The following is a 19,351-nucleotide window of genomic DNA, read 5'->3' as shown; positions in this document are numbered from 1 at the left end:
GGGGGTTGGACTAGATGACCCATGAGGCACCTTCCAACTCTATGATTCTATGATTCTATGAAATGGATGCTGTGTTTGAATGCTGGCATAGTGTGAGAAAACAGACCCTGCATGCTATCCCCTGAGCCCACGAGGGAAGGGTGGTAACAAACATGCAATAACTAAGTACTTATTAGACCATACTGAGCACAATCTGATTATCGTCTGTAATGCAACTTCAGTTTGTGTATAAGATCCGGGAACTGCTGCCTGTTTCATGACTTTATGTGAAAGGCCTAAACCTGGCTATAATCAAAATAGTAGATCGGGATGCTTATTAAAGGGACAGAAATGCTCTGCAAAAGAGTAAGTGATGGTTTGTGTGCAGAGCTGCCCTACTTGGTTATCACTGCGGACAAGACCAGCATCCTGGAGGAAGAATGAAGTTCTCTTCCGCCATCTAGTGGGGGAGAAGGGCAGGGCATGGCTTGGAAGTACCATCTCCATTACATCTAACTTCAGGAAACAAAATAGGCAGAAATCAGCCATGTTATTAACGCAGATCTGATTCTGCATGGGATGGCTCATACATGAATGCGTGGCACTTCTTTGTCAATGCCTGATGACTGTATGTGAACCTATTTCATTGGGGGGGAAACTTGCTGGGAATTTTAGGAAACAATATGAAAGTTCTGCATGTGTGGAATACTGTATGATGAAGCCATTAAATGATGAATTAGTGTGTGAAACAGCTGTGGTGGGAAACAAGGATCACTTTCTTCCATTCCCAATGCATTTGAAATACTCTAGTTCTGTTCCGTCAGTCAGCATTGTACAGGTCTACTGCTGCTGCGCTGATTCCAGAAACGTTGTGAACAGGAAATGTTTAGAACTCCGGCATGGAAAGGTTAAGCAGATTCAACTACTTTACTTAATTGCATTCCCTTGAGAAAAAATTATATCGAAATGCTTTGGGAAGAAAGGATATTGTTTCCTCCTGCACAGCTGTTCTTGTTTGTCTTCTCCAGATCTTGGCAGTCGATTGGTTTCTCTTTTTGTTTTGACGCATAAAACAGCTTCCATCAGACTGTGAAGAGTGTCTTGCAAGGAACACAGGCAGGGTAAGGATTGTTTGAAAGAACCACCTTTTCCCTATAGGAAGTTCCCTATAGGAAGTTCCCTATAGGAGATGGTGCCAGCTGGTATTAACCTCCAGAGTCCAAAGCAGAGGGCTATTTCAGTATCATTCACCATCTGCAGTTGCAAGAGAAGTACTGTCCTGCCAGAAAACAGCATCCTACCACTTTGCCCATTCCTTTCGATTCTTGGACCCAATATTGAAAAGCAGCATTTATTATAACAAGCACCTGAAGTCAAACATAGTCTATGTTGCATAAATTACTGTGTTATTGGACATATTGGTCATATGGAGATTAATAAGGAACTGAGCTTAATGAAGTCCTAAGTTGCCTTTTCACATAAATAAATGAGAAACAGAAGCTGCAAGGAAACAGAACAAGAAGGCAAATACTGTGGTGGTGTCGTGGTTAAGAGTGGCGGCTTCTAATCTGGTGAGCTGGGCTTGATTCCCCACTCCTCCACATGCAGCCAGCTGGGTGACTGTGGGTAGTCACAGTCCTGATAGTGCTGCTCTCACAGAGCAGTCCTGTCAGAGCTCTCTCTCGGCTCACTACCTCATAGGGTGCCTGTTGTGCTTGTAAGCCATTTTGGGACTCGTCCTGGTCATAAAAACAGGGTATAAGAACTAACTTTTCTACTACTAATACTTCCCTGTCCTGCCACAAACTTTTCAGTTAGGAAAAATCTGTAGTGAATTTGTGCAGAAATTGGTAGAAGAGACCCTCTGTATGGGCTGCTTAGGCAGCCCTGGAAAGGCTTTCAGTAGCCAGGGGGAAATATACAGATAAAGGTATATACAGTGCGGATATGCAAGCTGCAAGTTGTTACTGCTCTTTAAACATGTATACAGGACTAACTGCATATCAGCAGAATCAAAGCCCTCATAAGAAAATAGCTGCTTGAATCATTCATCCAACTATGGCATAATTGTAATTGTTTTGAAAGGGGAAAATCGTCTCCAAGTGTTTCTTAAACCTGTTAAATTTCCTGTAGACAGCAGGTGGCGCTTTAGTAGTACATCTAGTAGGGTTTTTTACTTTAAAAAATGAACTGCAATCCTATTCCTTTTCTTTTTTTAAGAAACGGGGAGGGATGATCTACTAGTAAATATTAGATTTTTCTGTATTTGGCCTTGCACTTCTAGAGTGGATTAGATGTATGTAAATAAATTTCCAGTACAAAAGGATTTGTGGAGAATGGGAGAGGAAAACTTTCCTATGAAGAGATGTGAAGCTGGTACTAAAAATTGGATTCTTGCTTGTGCACATTTTGAAAAATAGTGGCCACAATGATATAGCTAAACTAAGGCTGGCTTCAGCTTGTCCAGGGCCAGCCAGGACTCCACAAGAAATGTGCATCAATAAATAGTTGGAAGACAATAATTGTTGACAGAGCACTTTTGCGTGAGTTACCAAAGCATTTTGCATAGATGATTCCAGGAATCCCTGCCTTGAAGCGTCCCCCTCCAATTACAGAGCAAGTGGTCACCAACAGCAGTCTGCAAGATTGCAGATTCCTTGGAGGAAAATTGTCCTGTCCCTCTGATTAGGGGGCTGTTTACCTCCAATTCAATAAAAGCTACAATTCAATAAAAGCTACAGCTGTCCATTTCTAAGCACGAGGCCTCTGTTAAAGGGACAGAGGTGTTTTTTTTTTGTCTCCTGGCCACTTGGCAAGCCTACCAAAAACTTAGAAAGCAAATTTGCTTTAAGACACTCAAGGCTGGACTGTTACTGGAGATTTACCAGTTCATAGTTCATTTTTGTAAGTTTTGTGCTGATCCTTCATGGGATAGAAGCATAAATGATACACAGACCCCGGCATATGATACACAGACCACTTAAACTGGCAGACGTTCTCACGTGTCAGGTTTTACAACTATTACACTTAAAAAATTAAAACCTCAAACTGATGAGACTGTACATAGAAAAACCTTTTCATGATTCTTTGCCCACATTGTGTCCTTCAATAACAACTTTCCAGGCAGAAAAGGAAATCTGAAGGTTGCATCAACATTTCAAGGAACCCTGGAAGTGATGTCAGCTGGCCACACCTCTGCCACGCCCCCTGGAAGTGACATGTCACCAGAAGTGACATCACTGACCGCATTAACAGGCAGGCTAGAGGAGGACTGGGGGGGGGGGAGACAGATGGTGGTTTAAAGTGGAAGTAGGTATACAGGCTCCAACCCCTCCCAGGCCTAGAAACCATGAGAGAACTCACCCACACTCCGGAGGGGGAACAAGGGAAGCAGCTGGTTCCTTAGCTTGCACTCAAATCCATTAAGGCAGGAGGGGAATAGACCCTCTCCAGAAATGGACCCTCTCCAGAGCACCTGTGGATCCCTGTTCTAAGCACTACACCACACTAGGTTTCTTATGTACTGAATTGTTGTTTGTAATGTTATATGCCCTGATGCCTGGTCTTTTATGCCAGATCTCTGGCATCATATCTTCTTGTTGTTCCAAATGTCTTTTTTTGACAGTGTGATGTATTTTCTGTCTTTATTTTTATGTACGTATTTCTGGGTAAGCTAGCCTAGGGATGCAATGTTTAGCTAGATAACATATTTTATTTTGAACAAAAAAGAGCCTTGCGACACTGGAAAGACAATATGTTTGCTGAGGCAAAAGCATCTGTAAGCCACAAAATTCAGTTTGTATTTCTACTAACTGACAGTTTCTGCATCTGGAGATGAGGCTTCTGGCTCACAAACATTTAAATGAAGGTAAATGTTTAGATTTCCACTGTGAGAAACAGGACTGCCAGCCTCCACGTAGTAGCTGGACATCTGCTATTAGAACCAATCTCCAGGTAAATTTACCTGGAGAAAATGGCCGCTTGGGAAGATGGATTATGGTATTATGCCCACCAAGCCCCTCCACTCCCCAAACCATGCCCCCAAGGGCTCCACCCCACAAATCTATAGGTATTTCCCAAACCGGAAATCACATCTTTGGTGAGATGCCAGCAGTGCAATCCTAAAGAGAGTTATATTTTCCTAAACCCATCAATTTTAATTTAGTTTGAATGGTGTGAACCTGGCTTGGATTACCCTGTAGCGTGCCGGTGGTCGAAAGTGCAGTTAAATCAAAGCTGAATTATGGCGAGGCTGTAGGTTTTTCAAGGCAAGAGACGTTTGGGGGGGGGGGCGTTGCTGTTGCCTGATTCCGTGACACCACCTCAGAATTCCTTGGAGGTCTCCCATCCAAATATAGCCAGGGCTGACCTTGCATAGCTCCTGAGATCTGCTGAGATTTGGGCAGCCTGTGCTAGCATGCTACCTGCCTACAAATTTAGAATTTAATTCTAAATTCTTTGTGTATGTCTTTATAATTTCCCGCTTTAATTTTAAAGTCATAATGCAAAACAAGGCCACCTGTCACTAACAGGGGGCAGGGGGAGCTGAGGGCTCCAAACACAGGCTCACCTGAGCAGCACTCCTTTGGATAAAACTATATATTAAAAAGGTAGGGATGCCAGAAACTCCTGTGAAGAACAGGAGATAACCCCAGGCAGAGCACAGCTGCAAGTTGGCGCATCTTCAAGGGACTGGCTAGACACAAGGCAGGAAGACTGAGACGGGCCTGAATTGTTCCTTGTGGGTTGTTGCCGGACACGCTGAATTATTGCTCCAAATATGATGTCTTTTGAAACTGGTTGATTGTTATTTTCAAAAACGCAAGTGTCCCAAGATGGGATCCTAAGTCAGTGAACTCTTGCCATTCTTTAATTAAAATACATATACATATACATACACATACATACATACATACATACATACATACATACATACATACATACATACATACATACATACATACATACATATTTGCTATTGTTGCTTGAATTGAACAGCTTATGCTAGAACTCTTAAAAAGTCAGATAAATCATCTAGCCTCAAACAGGCATCGCAGTATTTTTAACATTTCTTCCCGCCACACAAACGGGCCTGCTTTGCAACCTCAAGGTGCAACATTGCCAGGTTTTGGCGGGGGAAGCGAGTCTCCCAAACGGCCAGAGGTTGGGGTTTTAAGACCTTTAAAAAAAAGAAAGCCCCAAACCCTGGGCCCTGAGGCCCCGATTTGTTCAAGGGCTTCTTTGGTCTCCCCAAAAGCCGACCTACGCTCGGTGTCCCTCCGCCCGTCTCCCTCCGCGCGGGGCGATTTCCAGGGCGACCGAGCTGGCGCTGCCGCTATGCAGACTGGCCCCCGCGGGAAGCCAACCCCGCGTCCCATGGTGCGCGCCCTTTTGCAAAGAGGAAGCCGAGCGTGGCGAATGGGACACAGACCGCCATTGTCCGCGCGACGTTTTAATAACCTGCACCTACAATATTCAACCTGTTGTTTGCACAGGGGACAACCCTGCGACACAAAAACGCCACCCGAGGGGGCGGCAGGCGGGCAGAGCGCCTCGGCGCAGACCCGGCGCTCCCCGGCGCCACCGGCCCGGCGCTCCCTGCGCGGCGTGGGCGGAAGGGAGCAAGCGCCGCCCTTTCCTTCCCTCTGTGTGTGAGAGAGAGAAAGAGAGAGAGAGATGCCAGAGGTGCCTTTGCGCTTCGGCAACGCAGGAGAGCAGCGGCTAGGCTCGGGGAGCTGCGGGAGGCTGGGTGCCACCTTGGAGAGTGCACTTTGAAAGCCATAGAATCACAGAGCTGGAAGGGGCCATGCAGGCCATCTAGTCCAACCCCCTGCTCAACGCAGGATCAGCCCTAAGCATCCTAAAGCAAGTGCAGTGTCCTGTTTCGCGCAGGAAAATCCAGCTGCAGAAGTGCACTGAAAATGCATCCTCAAAGCTGTGCGGAAGGCCCTGCTCGCTTGCTCCTCGTCAAATTGCCATCCACTTGCGCAATATTGCTAATTTGGGATACATTTTCATTCTAAACTTGTGATAGGGTTGCCAGCACTGGCTCGGGAAATACCTGGAGACTTTGGGGGTGGAGCCAGAGGAGGGCGGGACTGGCTTCAGCAGGGGTGTAATACCACAGAGCCCACGTGCCAAAGTGGCCATTTTCTCCAGCTTTTCACCTGGAGATCCCTTTGGTGTCCCAGGAGAACACAAGCAACCACCTGCAAGTTGGCAACTCTAACAATGGTCAATGTACTCTACTAACACCGGCGTGGGGTAGTGGTTAAGAGCAGCAAACTCTATTCTGGAGGACTGGGTTTGATTCCCCCCTCCTCTTCCACACGCAGACGGCTGGATAACCCTGGGCCATTCACAGTTCTGTCAGAGCTCTCTCTTAGCTTCACTTACCTCACAGGGTGTCTGTTGTGACAAGAGGACAGGAAGGCAATTGTAAGCTGCTTTGAGACACTTTCAGGTACTGAAAAGCATGGTACATAAACCAGCTCTTCTGAATGCACCTGCTCACTGTCCTGTTGTAGGTAGTTTCAGAGAGCAGCCTAGGATGGCCAGCCTCCAGGGAGCACCTAGACATCTCCCAATATTATGATGGATCTCCAGGGGTAGTCAACCTGTGGTCCTCCAGATGTCCATGGACTACAATTCCCATGAGCCCCTGCCATTGTAGTTCATGGACATCTGGAGGACCACAGGTTGACTACCCTTGCTCTAGACCAGGGGTAGTCAAACTGCGGCCCTCCAGATGTCCATGGACTACAATTCCCAGAAGCCCCTGCCAGCATTCGCTGGCAGGGGGCTCCTAGGAATTGTAGTCCATGGACATCTGGAGGGCCGCAGTTTGACTACCCCTGCTCTAGACGACCAAGATCAGTTCCCCTCTGAGAAAATGTCTGTTTTGGAGGGTGTTCCCCGTGGCATTTTAGCTCAATCCTCTCCTCAGGCTCTACCAAAAAAAAGCTTCAATCTAGAGCAGTAGTATGAAGTAGTTTGAAATCCAGCAGTATCTTATCTTATTTATTTGGATTTTTATACCGCCCATTCTTTACAGCTCTTAGAGACCAACAGGATGGGATGCAAGCTTTCAAGAGTCAGGGCGAACTTCTTGTATCTGACTAAGGGAACTTTGAGACTCAAAGGTTATATCCCAGCAGTCTTGTTGGACTCTCAAGATGATAGTGGACAAAATCTAGATCTTTCCTGCTGCAGGGTTAGCTTGTTGAAACAAAAATAAATCTTGATCTGCCTTCAAGACTAGCAAGTCTTTGTGTACCATACATTTTATTGGGGCTACAGCCATCAGGTGCATAAGGCAAAGACTGCATGATAGCAGAAAGCCCTGTACAGGCTACAGAATCCCAAATCTCTGTTCAGTCCTTCATGTTAAACCTCTTGCATTCTAATTCTGCAGTTTGGCTCTTGAGTCCCCCATTTGAACTTATTTTGCTGGAGGATGGTGCAGCCTTGGCATTTGGCAGCTGTTTGACATAGGGGTGCAGCTATTTTGAAACTGGCAAGATTGGGCTGGAAACATATAGTTTCTATAGAACATCATGTTTACATTATATTTGGGCTATAGACTCTTAGGTGATTGATTGGCTAAATCCTCTTAAACAGCTTGTATGGGGTACTAGGTAGAATGTTGGACTAGGGCATGGGAGACCCATGTTCTAGTCCCAGCGTGAAACCTATTGGGTAATTGCAGCCCAGTCACTGTTAGTTTAACCTACCTCAAAGGGCTGTTGTGAGATGATGATGGAGAAGGAAGAGAACCAGGTATAGTGGCCCTGAGATCCTTAGAGGAGAAGCAGGATGAAAGGGAACTAAATAAATAAACAACCTTTGGTTATAAACTGCAAGGATATTCTGGATGACTTGGCAACGCTTTTTTGGAAGGTGGCTGTTGTTTATGTAAATGCTTATTTAAAGATAAATGGTAAATGCTGTCTCGAAAGAGTTTTTCTCCCTTTTTTCACATGGAGGAATGCCTCTTCTAAGACTGGTGCTTTCTGCAATATATGCAGTTGCACAAAATAACTTTTAACATTTCTTTCTTATTCATAGGGAAGCTTGGGGAGATTAAACTGATTAATTAATAACTCACTGGGTTATTTGTGTTTGATCAGTTGATCATCCTAGTTAGTTGTGTAGCATAATGGCTTAGTGGCTAAACTGAGTTACAAACTAGAAAGTCCCTGATTCAAATCCCACCTCTGCCAAGAACTCCATAAGTAAATTTAGTTCTGTCTTCTCATAGCCTCAGCTTTCCCAATCGTTGTACCGATTTAAAAGTTAAGGTTCTTTTAAGAGTTATACCACTGTGTGAAATGCGTCCAGCCTAGCCTGGCCTCATCATCATCAGAAGAGTTGGCTTTTATACTCCAATTTCACTACCCAAGGGATCTCAAAGACCATATACCCACTGGGAACTTCACTGCCCCAGCTCCTGTGCAGGTGCAAAAATTGGGGGCAGATTAGGAGCACCGGGCCAAATGCTCCCCCGTGTGGGTGCAGGAAGAGGTGGGGCAACCTGCCATGACTAAAACTCCAGTCTGCAGCCTGGCATGAAACCTCCAGTGCATAAACGGTCAAAGTGGTTCATAATTGCCTTCCTTTCCTGTCCCCACAACAGACACCCTGTGAGGAAAGTGAGGCTGAGAGAGCTTTGAGAACTGATTACCCATCTGGCTGTATGTGGAGGAGTGGGGAATCAAACCTGGTTCTCCAGCTTTGAGGCTGCCAGGCTTAACCACTACCCTGCATTGGCTCTGTGGAAGGACTGCAGCTGTCTCACCAAGCAATTAACTCCTTTGGGAAAAATCCGATCCTCGATTAAAACTCCCATTCCTGTCTATTGACAAGACTTTTGCTCTTTCACCTACGTGCAAAGCATCAAAGTCAAATTCAGGAGGTGGTTTATGCCAGTGTTGCTTTAGTTCTGCTCTCCTAGAATAAGATAAATGTAAGTGTTGAAGAACTCCTGGGGTTGACTGAATTCGTTTAGTATTCAACACAGCCTGGCTCTTTTCTCTTCTCCTTCCCCCTCTCTTTGTATGTTCAAGCTTACTTGAGTTTCTATTCTCTTTTGTTGGAGTTGGTTCTTTTGATGTGATTCAGGGTACACCCTGCTGCAGAAAGAACTTCACAGGAATCGGAAATATCAGCACACTGCTCAGGAACAGTCACTATAGAAGAACAAGAATATCACGACGATTCAAGATGTAGTTTCAACAGAATCCTGGTGAATCCAGACAAATCAGGGGTCAAAACCTTTTCAGTTTTGTAGCATTGGTATGTCCTGATCTTGGACACACTTGCTTGGAAACAATGACCCTGATGTTAAAAGGATGCATTTCCAGGTTATGACATGTTTAGGATCATGATGACTGCAAAAAAAGTTCTTGCTTTGTTTAGGGATGGCATTTTTTTCACGATGTAAAGCAAAACATTTAATCCATTCATGGGCCACCTGCTTGCCCCAGTCAGATTGTGCTAAAGCATTTGGATTTAAACAAAGCAAAATTTTCCTGTGGCATCAAGGACTAAAACAGAATTGTTCACACAATGCAGAGTGCTGTAAAAAAGAGACATAGGCCAGATCCAGAGATGGCATCAAGAAGCCCAATAAGCATGAGAGAATTCACAAGTCCAGTTTGACATAGCAAAATCTACTGAAACTGCTCACTTGGGCTTGGGGCCTTATACATTTCAGCTTTCCTTGGTGTTTTTTGGCACCATTGATCATGGCATCTTTCTGGACCTCTTGGGGTTGGGACTGGAAGGCACTGTGGGGGGTTTGGTTCTACCTTGAACGTAAGGTCCGAGTGTGGCGTTGAAAGACGGCCGATTCGCTCCTTGGGTCACAGAAGGTTCCATCTTGTCCCCCATGCCTTTCAATATCTACATAAGAGAACTGTGAGAGGTCATCCGGAGATATGGGCTGAGTGGCCATCAACATGCAGCTGACAGTCAGATCCAGGCTGCAGAAACTGCAATAGCGAATGTTGGGAAGTTTAATACCCACAAAACCCAGGTCCTCTGGGTGGGTGGGGGAGGCTTAACCAAGGAACAGACATCTCCTGTCCAGATGAGGCTGCACTCCCCTTAAAGAAGCAGGTTTGTAGCTTGAGGGTGTTGCTGGACCCAGGCCTCCTGTTGGATAAACAAAGGGCAGTGGTAGCTACGGTGTCTTCAATGGCTTGGTGATGCCTATGTTTTATTTATTTATTTATAATTATAATTATAATTTAATTTATACCTCGCCTCTCCCGACACAGTTGGCCCGAAGCAGCTCACAACAAGAACAGTAAAAATATAACAATCCAGCTTCAACAAAAAACCCTTCAATTAATCCCCAATAACACAACAATATTACAATCTAACAATCCAGCAGATGGCAGAATAACATCCTTCCCTTGATAGTTCTGTCAGGGCCCGGAGCTGTTCCCGGAGCTCATTCCACCAGGTTGAGGCCAGGGCTGAAAAGGCCCTGGTCTTGGTCAAGGCTAGGCAAATGTCCCGGAGGCCCAGGACAACCAGCAGATTCATACCCACAAAGTGCTCTGCGGGGGGCATAAGCAGATAGGTAGAACCCAGGCTGCGTATGGCCTTAAAGGTCAGAACCAAAATTCTGAACTTGACCCAGAAGCAAACTGGTAACCAGTGTAGATGTTGTAAGAGCCTTAACACCTACCTTAAAAATGAAGGAAGGTAATCTACAAGCTTGTAATCATAGGCACATTCACTGGGAAGTAAATCATAGACTTCCTTTTGAGCAAGCATGCATAGAACTGGGCTGCTAAATTGCTAATCAGAATACTGGCATGTAAAGCATCCTCCCTCCCACCACCAGAATTTAATGGAACTGTCAGAACTATAGAAATTTTAGACAGGGATAACAATAAATTTGAGAGATAGAATCAGAACAGTGCATTTTTTAAACCCCTAAATATAAATCACACATATATTCAAACTGATGTTCAAATACATTTTCCAGACCTCCAGATTGGGCTGTCTGACTTGGCAGTGCCTGGGCAGGGTTGTCCCTCCAGCAAATCTGCTCTGAAGCAGGTTGAGGTTGAGGCTCATGTTTATATCTTGGTGCAGTGCTATGAGGCCACAAAGGGTACAAATGGAAAGAACCTAAACTGTAAACAAGGAGGAGGTGGTTTGGGGGATTTGTGATATCTGCTAAGGAACAGAAAAATCTGTTTAGGGCCCCCAGCCCCAAGGAAATTAGACTGGCCTCAGCCAGAGGCAGGGCTTTTTCATCACTGGCCCCAGCCTGGTAGAACCTTCCACTGAATGGATCAGAGCACTGTGGAACCTCTGACACTTCCACAGGGCTTGCTGGACAGAGCTGTTCCACCAGATATATGGTTGAGGACAGAAGTAACATCAGAATTCGCTGGTTGTCTGATTATGCCAAGCTGAAACCTTTACTGGCACCTTAATATGACACACACAGACCTCCTCCCATGGCCATGAAAGAAAGCATTTGGGCAGTTTTAATGCTTTTAACATTTAATTTCATTTGGTATGTTAATATTTTAAAACTTAGATGTAGAATTTAATTTGACTAATTTAAATGTATATTTTGGAATTGCATATGTATTTTAGAACTTTGTCAACCGCCCTGAGTTTTTGAAGACAGGGAGGTATATCAACCTATGAATGAATGAATGAATGAATGAATGAATGAATGAATGAATGAATGAATGAATGAATGAATGAATGAATGAATGAATGACAGATCTCATATCTAATGAAGTATGGCCTAATCTGCAAATACTTACCTAAATCTGTAGATTCGAGCCATACTGACTCCAAAACACGTACACATACAAATTTGGTGACCCTCTGCCCAGATTTGCAGAACCAGCTAAAAACCTTAAAAATTATTTGTGGGGGGGGGAGAGGGTTAAATCTCCCCCTCCAAAAATACTGTATATCGTTTGCAAATGCCTAGACAATGCACTTGCCTTCTGGCCTATATTGGAGTCTGCTCTGGCAACAGTAGTGTTGGGGTTGGGGTAGAAAGGCACAGCAAGTAGACTCCAGGAGCCACACTGGGCCCCGCCAAACACTGGCAATGGAATCCATGAGATGCATCAAGCCTGGCCAGGTTGGTGTAGTGGTTAGGAGGAGTGCCGGCTTCTAATCTGGTAAGCCAGGTTTGATTCCCCGCTCCCCAACATGCAGCCAGCTGGGTAACCCTGGGCTTGCCACAGCACTGATCAAGCTGTTCTGACCGAGCAGTGATATCAGAGCCTCACCTACCTACTGCTGGAGAACCACATGGGGTCCAGTTCAGTGACAGGGAACTGCACCTGTTGCTGAGCAGGCAAGGGGGGGGGGATGGGATTCACCCTGCAAGTCTCATGGCCTCCCACTTGTATCAATAAATCCTAAAGATGGCCCTATCTATGGATACTTAGATCCAGAGACTGAGGCTGTGAACAAACAAGACACATTTTTCTACAAAAAGGAGAAGAAAATACAGGTCCACAGAAAAATCTAAAAATGATACATTTACTAAGGTATACCTTAATACACAAGATGCATGGTGTATCTGAACTTTGGAAGTTGCAGGATGTCCCCAGCACTGGTGCATCTGCAACCTCCCTTACCATCATTCTCCTCTGTCATCCTTCATGGTAAACTAACACCAAATGCATACCCCTAAAGCACTCTCAGAACAGATTCCAAAGAACCATCAATGTGTGCTCCTCAGGCCCTCTGTCAATCTGTGGAGAACTCAATCTGCGCAAAAGTTGTTACAGGAATGTTGTGCTGAAATGGCTGAGTGTGATCAAAACAGCAAAACAGCTCCGCTGAGCACCTCCATGGAAGCCTACAGGAGAGGGAACACTGCCCTTTTCTTCAAGCCAGTCTGCTTGATACCTGCAGGGTAGAGGCTGTAAATACAGCAGCTTTCCCTAAGGTTCTGCGACAGAATTCCCTAAGGTTACTTATAGGTGAAACAGTTGAATTGTAGGATGGGGGAAAACCAGTCTTAAGGTATTTCATGGTTTTTGGTGTTAAGGCCCACATCTCAAGGGCTAGAAGGGAGAAATTAGACCCCAAAGCTGAAGTGGGAATACTTGTTAGATATGCTCAAGGCAGAAAGGGATATAGAGTAATGGATCCTAACACTCTTATCATTGAAATATGCAATGTGGTGCATGCTGATGAAAGCAATGTAGTCCAACCTTCTACACAAAGATTCCACAGGGCAAACCAGCCAGAAAGCTGAAGAAGTCTCTTTTACTGATATGGGGCTGGGATTGACAATCTCCAGGAAGGTTAACAAAACACCCATCTTTCAGGAGGGGGGAGCAGGAGAGGCTGGGACAGAGAAGGCAGAGAGTACTAGGAAGCAATAAATGTGTTATTGATGTTTCCCATGTGTACAAATGTCCAGTCTATGAGTGAACCCTCAAACTGGAAAGAAATGCTTCAACTGCCTGCAGATGAAAGAAACAGGTAGATAGAGGCAGTCGAGGAATGCAAATGGGTGTTCATGGTGAGACACAATACTGATGGAAGTGTGGAGCACATGTAGTAGCAAAAGGATTTTCCCAACCTGGGACTGACTTCTCTTTGCACCTGTTGTCAAGTACACCACCATCTGGAATTTTCTAAGCACAGCAGCATCAAGAGGATTGCATGTTGAATATCTGGACATTAAAGTGGCATGCCTTAATTAATTCCTTAAATCTATGATTCTATGAGATTTGTCTAAAGAGATCTACATGGAACAACCAAATCACTTTAAAGGAAAAGAGAATCTTAACTGCAAACTTTAAAAAGCATGGAATTCAAAAATGCTACTGAAAAATCAAAGCTTTTAACGAGGCAGAGCCCTGACTGTAAACAAGACTGAAACAAGACTGAAAGCCCTGACTGTAAACAAGACTACTTTTGTTGATGACTTAATAGTGGGCTGCCAACAAAAAATTGCTGAGAACCTGAATAAAAAGGTGGAGGTAAAGTAGCTGGGAGACGTGAGCAGCCCTGGAATACAAATTGAGAGGACTGAGAATATAAATTTCCTCTTGAACCAAAGCCACCGAATTGCGGACTTTGCTAAATCTCTTGGCAGGCAAAATACCAAAGGAGTAAGTACTCCAATTGGACCAGGATACTAGGAATATTAATAGCAAGTCCTGCTAGTTATCAACGAGTTCCCCCAAATTCCTGAAAGAACAAAATCAGTTTACACCCTTCCCAACTCCCTGTGTATTTTGTATGAAACTGGGGAGGGGGAGGGGCAGTATTTTTGAAATCCTCAAATCTGTATTTTTAGTTTACTTCAATATAGCTCAATTCGAGTCCAGGAACACCTCAGAGACCAGCAAAATTCGAGAGGGGGGGGGGTTAGAAGCTTTCAAGAGCCAAAGCGCCCCTCTTCCGATCCGACTAAGGGAGCTTGGACTGTGGAAAGCTCATCCCGCCAAAGGCTTGTTGCTCTCTGAGGCGCTCCTGCATTCGACCGCAGCGCTTCCGCCTCGGACCAACAGGGCTCCCCTCTGACACGGCCATGCACGGCGTCCAAAGGGGGGCCTCAGTTCGGAGCCAGGGCACGTGCCAAGAGCCGCCGGACGAGGCGCGCCGCGGCGGCCCGCAGCGCACTCAGGCGACAGACCACCGGTCCGGCTGGCCTCGTCAAGGGCGCCACGCGCATGCGGCTCAGGCTCTCCAGCGACGCACGGCCCGCCCGGCCCCGCGCAGGTTCTCCTGGCCTCTCCATGGGGGACTTTCGGGCGGCAAATCCTGAGGCGCCTCCGGCAGCTGGGAAACAGCGACGGAGGGAACTCGGGGCCGCTCGGCCGCCTCACTTCCCGCGGCCGTTGGGGAGCTCCAGGCTCCAGCTTCAAACTTCCCCCTCCGCGGTGCCGCTTGGCTGGCGAGGGGAGAGAGAAAGCCCCGGCCGTGTGCGCGGCCAGGCTTTCATTCGGTCCGCCCCGCGCGCCACCCCCTTTGGCACACTTTTCCTCACACGCTTCGCCGGGCCGGCTCCGCTCGCAGGTACCTGGATGCGCCCGAGCGACGCCCTGCCAGTGCCTCCCGGGGCCCCTCCCTTCCCCGCCCCGAGGGGCTCCCGCTCGGCCTTTTGTGTCAACTTTCTTGCCTTGCGTGCCTCCCCTCCCCTCCTCTCCTCTCCACCCCGTTCCCCTCACCCACCCCGCCCGTTCGCTCCAGCGCGGGCCAAAAAAAAAAAGAGAGAGAGCAAGAAAAAAACGGAGGCGCCCGCAAACACCCAGCCCGGCAACTCTTTTAACTCATTGGCTCCCCGCACGCGACAGCCCCCGCGCGCTCCAATGGCTGAGCCGACACGCGACTGGCGCGAGGAGGGCGGGAGGTGGAGGGGTGGGGCGCCGCTGGAGGGAGGGGGGGTGTCGAGGGAGGGGGTGGGGGGACCCCGGCGCGTGCCGCTTTTTAAAGGGGGCGCGGCGCCCTGCGCAACCGGAGAAGGCTGGTGGCACGCGGGCCGTGTGTTTGTAAAGAGAGAGGGGCCGCTTGCCGTTTCTTTTGCGCGCTTCGTCTTGTATGAGCGCGCGCGGGGCCGAAGGAGCGCTCGAGCGGCTGCCCTCGGCGGGAGGGGGTGAGCCAAGGGGGCGCGTGCGGCGGCAGCGGCGGCGGCATCAGCAGCAGCGCAGGCGGCGGGACTCGGCGCGCCGCGCGGCGCCTCCAGCCTCCCTGGCCGCCACGATGAGCCACCTGCGCGCGGTGCCTGCGCCCGGCGACTGGAGCCAAGGCGGCCGGGACTTGGGCGCGCCGCCGCCGCTGGAGGAGAGCCTGCTGCTGGGCTCGGACACGGCGGCCGGCCGGGGCAGCGCCTTCCCCTCCGCTTGGCTGGGCATCTGCTGCCCGGGCCGCGTCTCCGCCGCGCCGCGCTACCTGCTCTCGGGGGCGGCCGAGGGGGACGACGACGAAGACGACGACGAGGAGGAAGAGGACGAGGACGAAGAGCCGCCGGGAGAGGCCGGCGCGCCGGGCCGGCTGGCCTCTCGTCAGTCGCAGCAGCAGCAGCCGCGTCTCCCCTCCCCGTGCCCGGCGCAGGCGCAGCAGCGGGCGCGGGCGTCTTGCGCGGCGGCGGGCGGCGGGGGGCTGCTGCGGCCGGCCTCGCAGGTGAGCGGCGTGCAGAAGCAGAGGCGCCTGGCGGCCAACGCCCGCGAGCGGCGGCGGATGCACGGCCTGAACCACGCCTTCGACCAGCTGCGCAACGTCATCCCCTCCTTCAACAACGACAAGAAACTCTCCAAGTACGAGACGCTGCAGATGGCCCAGATCTACATCAGCGCCCTGGCCGAGCTGTTGCACAGCCCCCCGCCGCCCACGCCCCCCGCCGCCACTGCCGGCCCGCCGGTCTACGAGCGCCCGCCCGGCCCCCCGCCGGCAGAGGGCGCGCTGCAGCCGCCGCCCCCCCGCGCCCCGATCAGGACGCGCTTCGCCCCGGAGCCGCCGGCCGCGGGCGGAGGGGGCTACGCCGGCCCGCTGGACCCGCTCCACTTCCCCGCCTTCGCCGAAAGCGCCTTGCTGGGGCAGAAGGCCCCCCTGGCCGCCCAGCTCCTGCCGCCCCCCGGCCAGCAGCAGCCGCCGCACGAGCGGAGGAAACCCTCGCCGCCGGCCCACCGCAGCGACGGCGAGTTCTCGCCCCGATCCCACTACAGTGACTCGGACGAAGCCAGCTAGGCCGGGCGGGGGGCAGAGCGCTGCCGCCCTAGAACTGCGCCCGGCCCAAGGGCAGGATCCCGGCCAAAGCAGTGCGGGGGACAGACCCGGACTGTGTCAACCCCCATCCCTTCGGGGCCGCTGCTCTCCTTAGGCGTCGCCATGAAACGGTTTCCAGAACTTGGGGGGGGGGGGGGAGAGAGCGCCTCGTCCCTAATTCTTGCGAGCTCTGGTCACAAAGCACGTGCGTATTATTCCTGAACAAGTCCACTCCCCCCCCCCCGTTTTTCCTCTTGCAAACGAGCTTGAAAGTCTGAAAAAGTCTGAAAGATTTTTCGGCGAGCGTCTTCGCACCTGATCCCACCATCAGCCCTTTAAAAGCCGTTTCCTGCTGGACTCGGTGGCGTTTCCTTCCCAGGGAAGGTAAAACACATGTCCGAAGGCCCTGGACCGGAACGCGACTTTTTAAAGTGCTTGATTGTGGCTTGATCGCCCCCCCCCCCCGCGCAGTTTTAGAAATGGGATCGGAAGACTCGTTTATTCGGAAGTAAGACTATGGACTTCAGTTTACTCAAAACATCGACAGCCATCTCATTCCGCGGGGGATGAACGCTGTTAATTCTCACCGCTCTCGAAGCAGAGAGCCGATCATTACTTGGAAAAAAAATCCACTGGACTTGATTCCAGGTAAAGATCGGGACTGAACGTGCCGCCTGCTGAAGCGGGAGCGGGTCCCTTGCAGCCTTCTGGAGCTTAGCCAAAACGCGGCTGCTTGCGCAGGGAGTTAAACGCCGCCCCCCCCCCCCATCTCTGTAGAACGAGATGCTGAGCGTGGAAAAACTGCGCAATTCACAGGGCTGTATTGTAGGATGCGGCGCAATTCCAACCATTGCCGCTGAACTGGGCGGCGTAACGTCGACAGATCCTAACTGGCGGGCGTCATGCCAAGGTTCCAGTCCTTAAGGACGTGGCAAAATCGGCACCAGTGACCGGAGGGCGGTGGTTTCGTCTGGCGGCCAGTTCGGTGCTTTCTACTGCCACCTCTCTCCGGTTGTCTGATGTGCGGGTCCCGCAGTTCAACTCCTCACACCCCCTCCCCCCCAAAAAAGAAGATTCACTCGCGCTTTGTCCCACCGATGCAAAGGGCCTTCCTTCCAGGAAAGCCGGGCGCATTCTTGCGACTGCCCCAGAGCCGAGCGCTCAGAGAAGGCGAGCCGGCCCTAGATCTCCTTAGAAGACGGTCCCTCCTTAGAAGAGGGTCCCCACTCCGCAGCCCCTGGTTCCGTCCTTAGCCAGGGCGTCTCTTCGAGCTCCGGAGCCGCGGTCTGCAAGGACGCCGGGGCCGCTGGCGGGCCTGCCGCCTCAAGTCTTCCGAAACGAGCCCCCTCCCCTGCAAAGAGGGGGGCAGCGAGAAAGGAGGCTCCGGACGCCCCCCTCCCCGCCCTTTGAACCCTCCCGGCCGAATGCCTGCTCCTTTCGGAGGTGGGATTTGCCGCCAGCACTTTACGAAGCCTCCGGGGAAAAACGACGTATTGCCAACGGGATGTCCCCCCGTGTGAACGCAGCCATTGCGATACTCTGGTCGTTTAACAAATGACTCGCAGGACCGGGGGGCGGGGGCGGGGGGACGGGACGGGACGGGACGGGATTGGGGAGGGGGAAAGCGAACAATTTTCTGTTTGTTGTGTCAAACTTTTATGTCAATTATTTGCTTTTGTGATGTTTTAGATCAGGAGGTTTATTTATTATCACCGTCTGGTTTGCTACTCGTTCTTCTTTTACCTTTTTTACAAAAGCCTTTATTTTAGCAAAGCCGGCTGCCATTGTTTAGGTAACGTTTATTTTACTTTTTTTTTTTAGAAAGAGCGAGATCAAATAAAAAAAGTTTTTAAAAGTTTGCATTAGTCGAGCGGCTGTTTCTTTACTTGCTTAAGGGCAAGAAATTGTAGCTGAAGCGGTGCAAGGCTGGACTGAGCCTCCTGGAAGTCAGAGGCGCTTCCTCTGTGTGCTGATGGCACGGCGAGGGCGCTTAACCCCGATCCTGTTGAAATATGTAAGCATTCGCGTGCGTTCAATGACAGACCACAAGAAGATCACTTTCAGCACTATAATAATATCAATTCTTGGCGAATGGACCAGTTGGAGACGCGCTCTGAAAGTCAAAGGGAGCCCGTTTTGTTTGTTTCCCATTGCTGTGCTCCGTTTGCACGCTGCGCTGCGCAGATATCTGCCCTGCATCCAGGCATCTGCTTCTAAAGTGCATTATGCAGCGTGCGCGGATTGAAGGGCCGCGTGGCTTTCTTCTATTAAACAGCAGCCCTGTTTCCCGCCTCATTCGGCGTTAAAACCAGGGATTTCGCAATAAAATTCGCACTCGACTTTAAACTGGTGGACTCCTCCCCCCACCCCTATTACGCCTGGCTAGCTGACTTGGATGTGGACGATTCCCACGGAAAAGTACAATAAAATCCCCCGTCCCCCGAGTTCCCAGAGAGAAAAATCCCCTTGCTCCAAGGATACCAGTCTCAGGATAACACAGTTCGGGGTACACGCAGTCGGTGCACTTTCGAAGTAGATTTTCCTGCTTCGCGCACACTGAAAATGTGAAAATGCAAGACCCAACTTCTGCAGAGGTCCCTCCAGTGGGCTTCATCGAGTCTGAAGCGCTGTGGGGGGATTTTTTTGGGGGGGA

At 49.5% G+C, this 19,351-nt stretch overlaps 1 protein-coding gene across 1 annotated transcript; it reads left to right on the top strand.

Annotated features, from left to right (window-relative positions):
* The first annotated feature begins 15,470 nt into the window (after positions 1-15,470).
* ATOH1 (atonal bHLH transcription factor 1) lies at positions 15,471-17,753 on the top strand. Its single transcript, XM_077300871.1, has one exon. It carries the CDS (start codon positions 15,535-15,537, stop codon positions 16,678-16,680), a length of 1,146 nt encoding a protein of 381 aa, XP_077156986.1. The 5' UTR covers positions 15,471-15,534; the 3' UTR covers positions 16,681-17,753.
* The last annotated feature ends 1,598 nt before the right edge of the window (positions 17,754-19,351 follow it).

The sequence above is a fragment of the Paroedura picta genome, chromosome 10 (genome assembly GCF_049243985.1).
Source record: "Paroedura picta isolate Pp20150507F chromosome 10, Ppicta_v3.0, whole genome shotgun sequence".
In the NCBI taxonomy this organism is placed as follows: domain Eukaryota; kingdom Metazoa; phylum Chordata; class Lepidosauria; order Squamata; family Gekkonidae; genus Paroedura; species Paroedura picta.
Note: the sequence above shows the minus strand (reverse complement) of the source record. Positions and strands in the feature narration are given on the sequence as shown.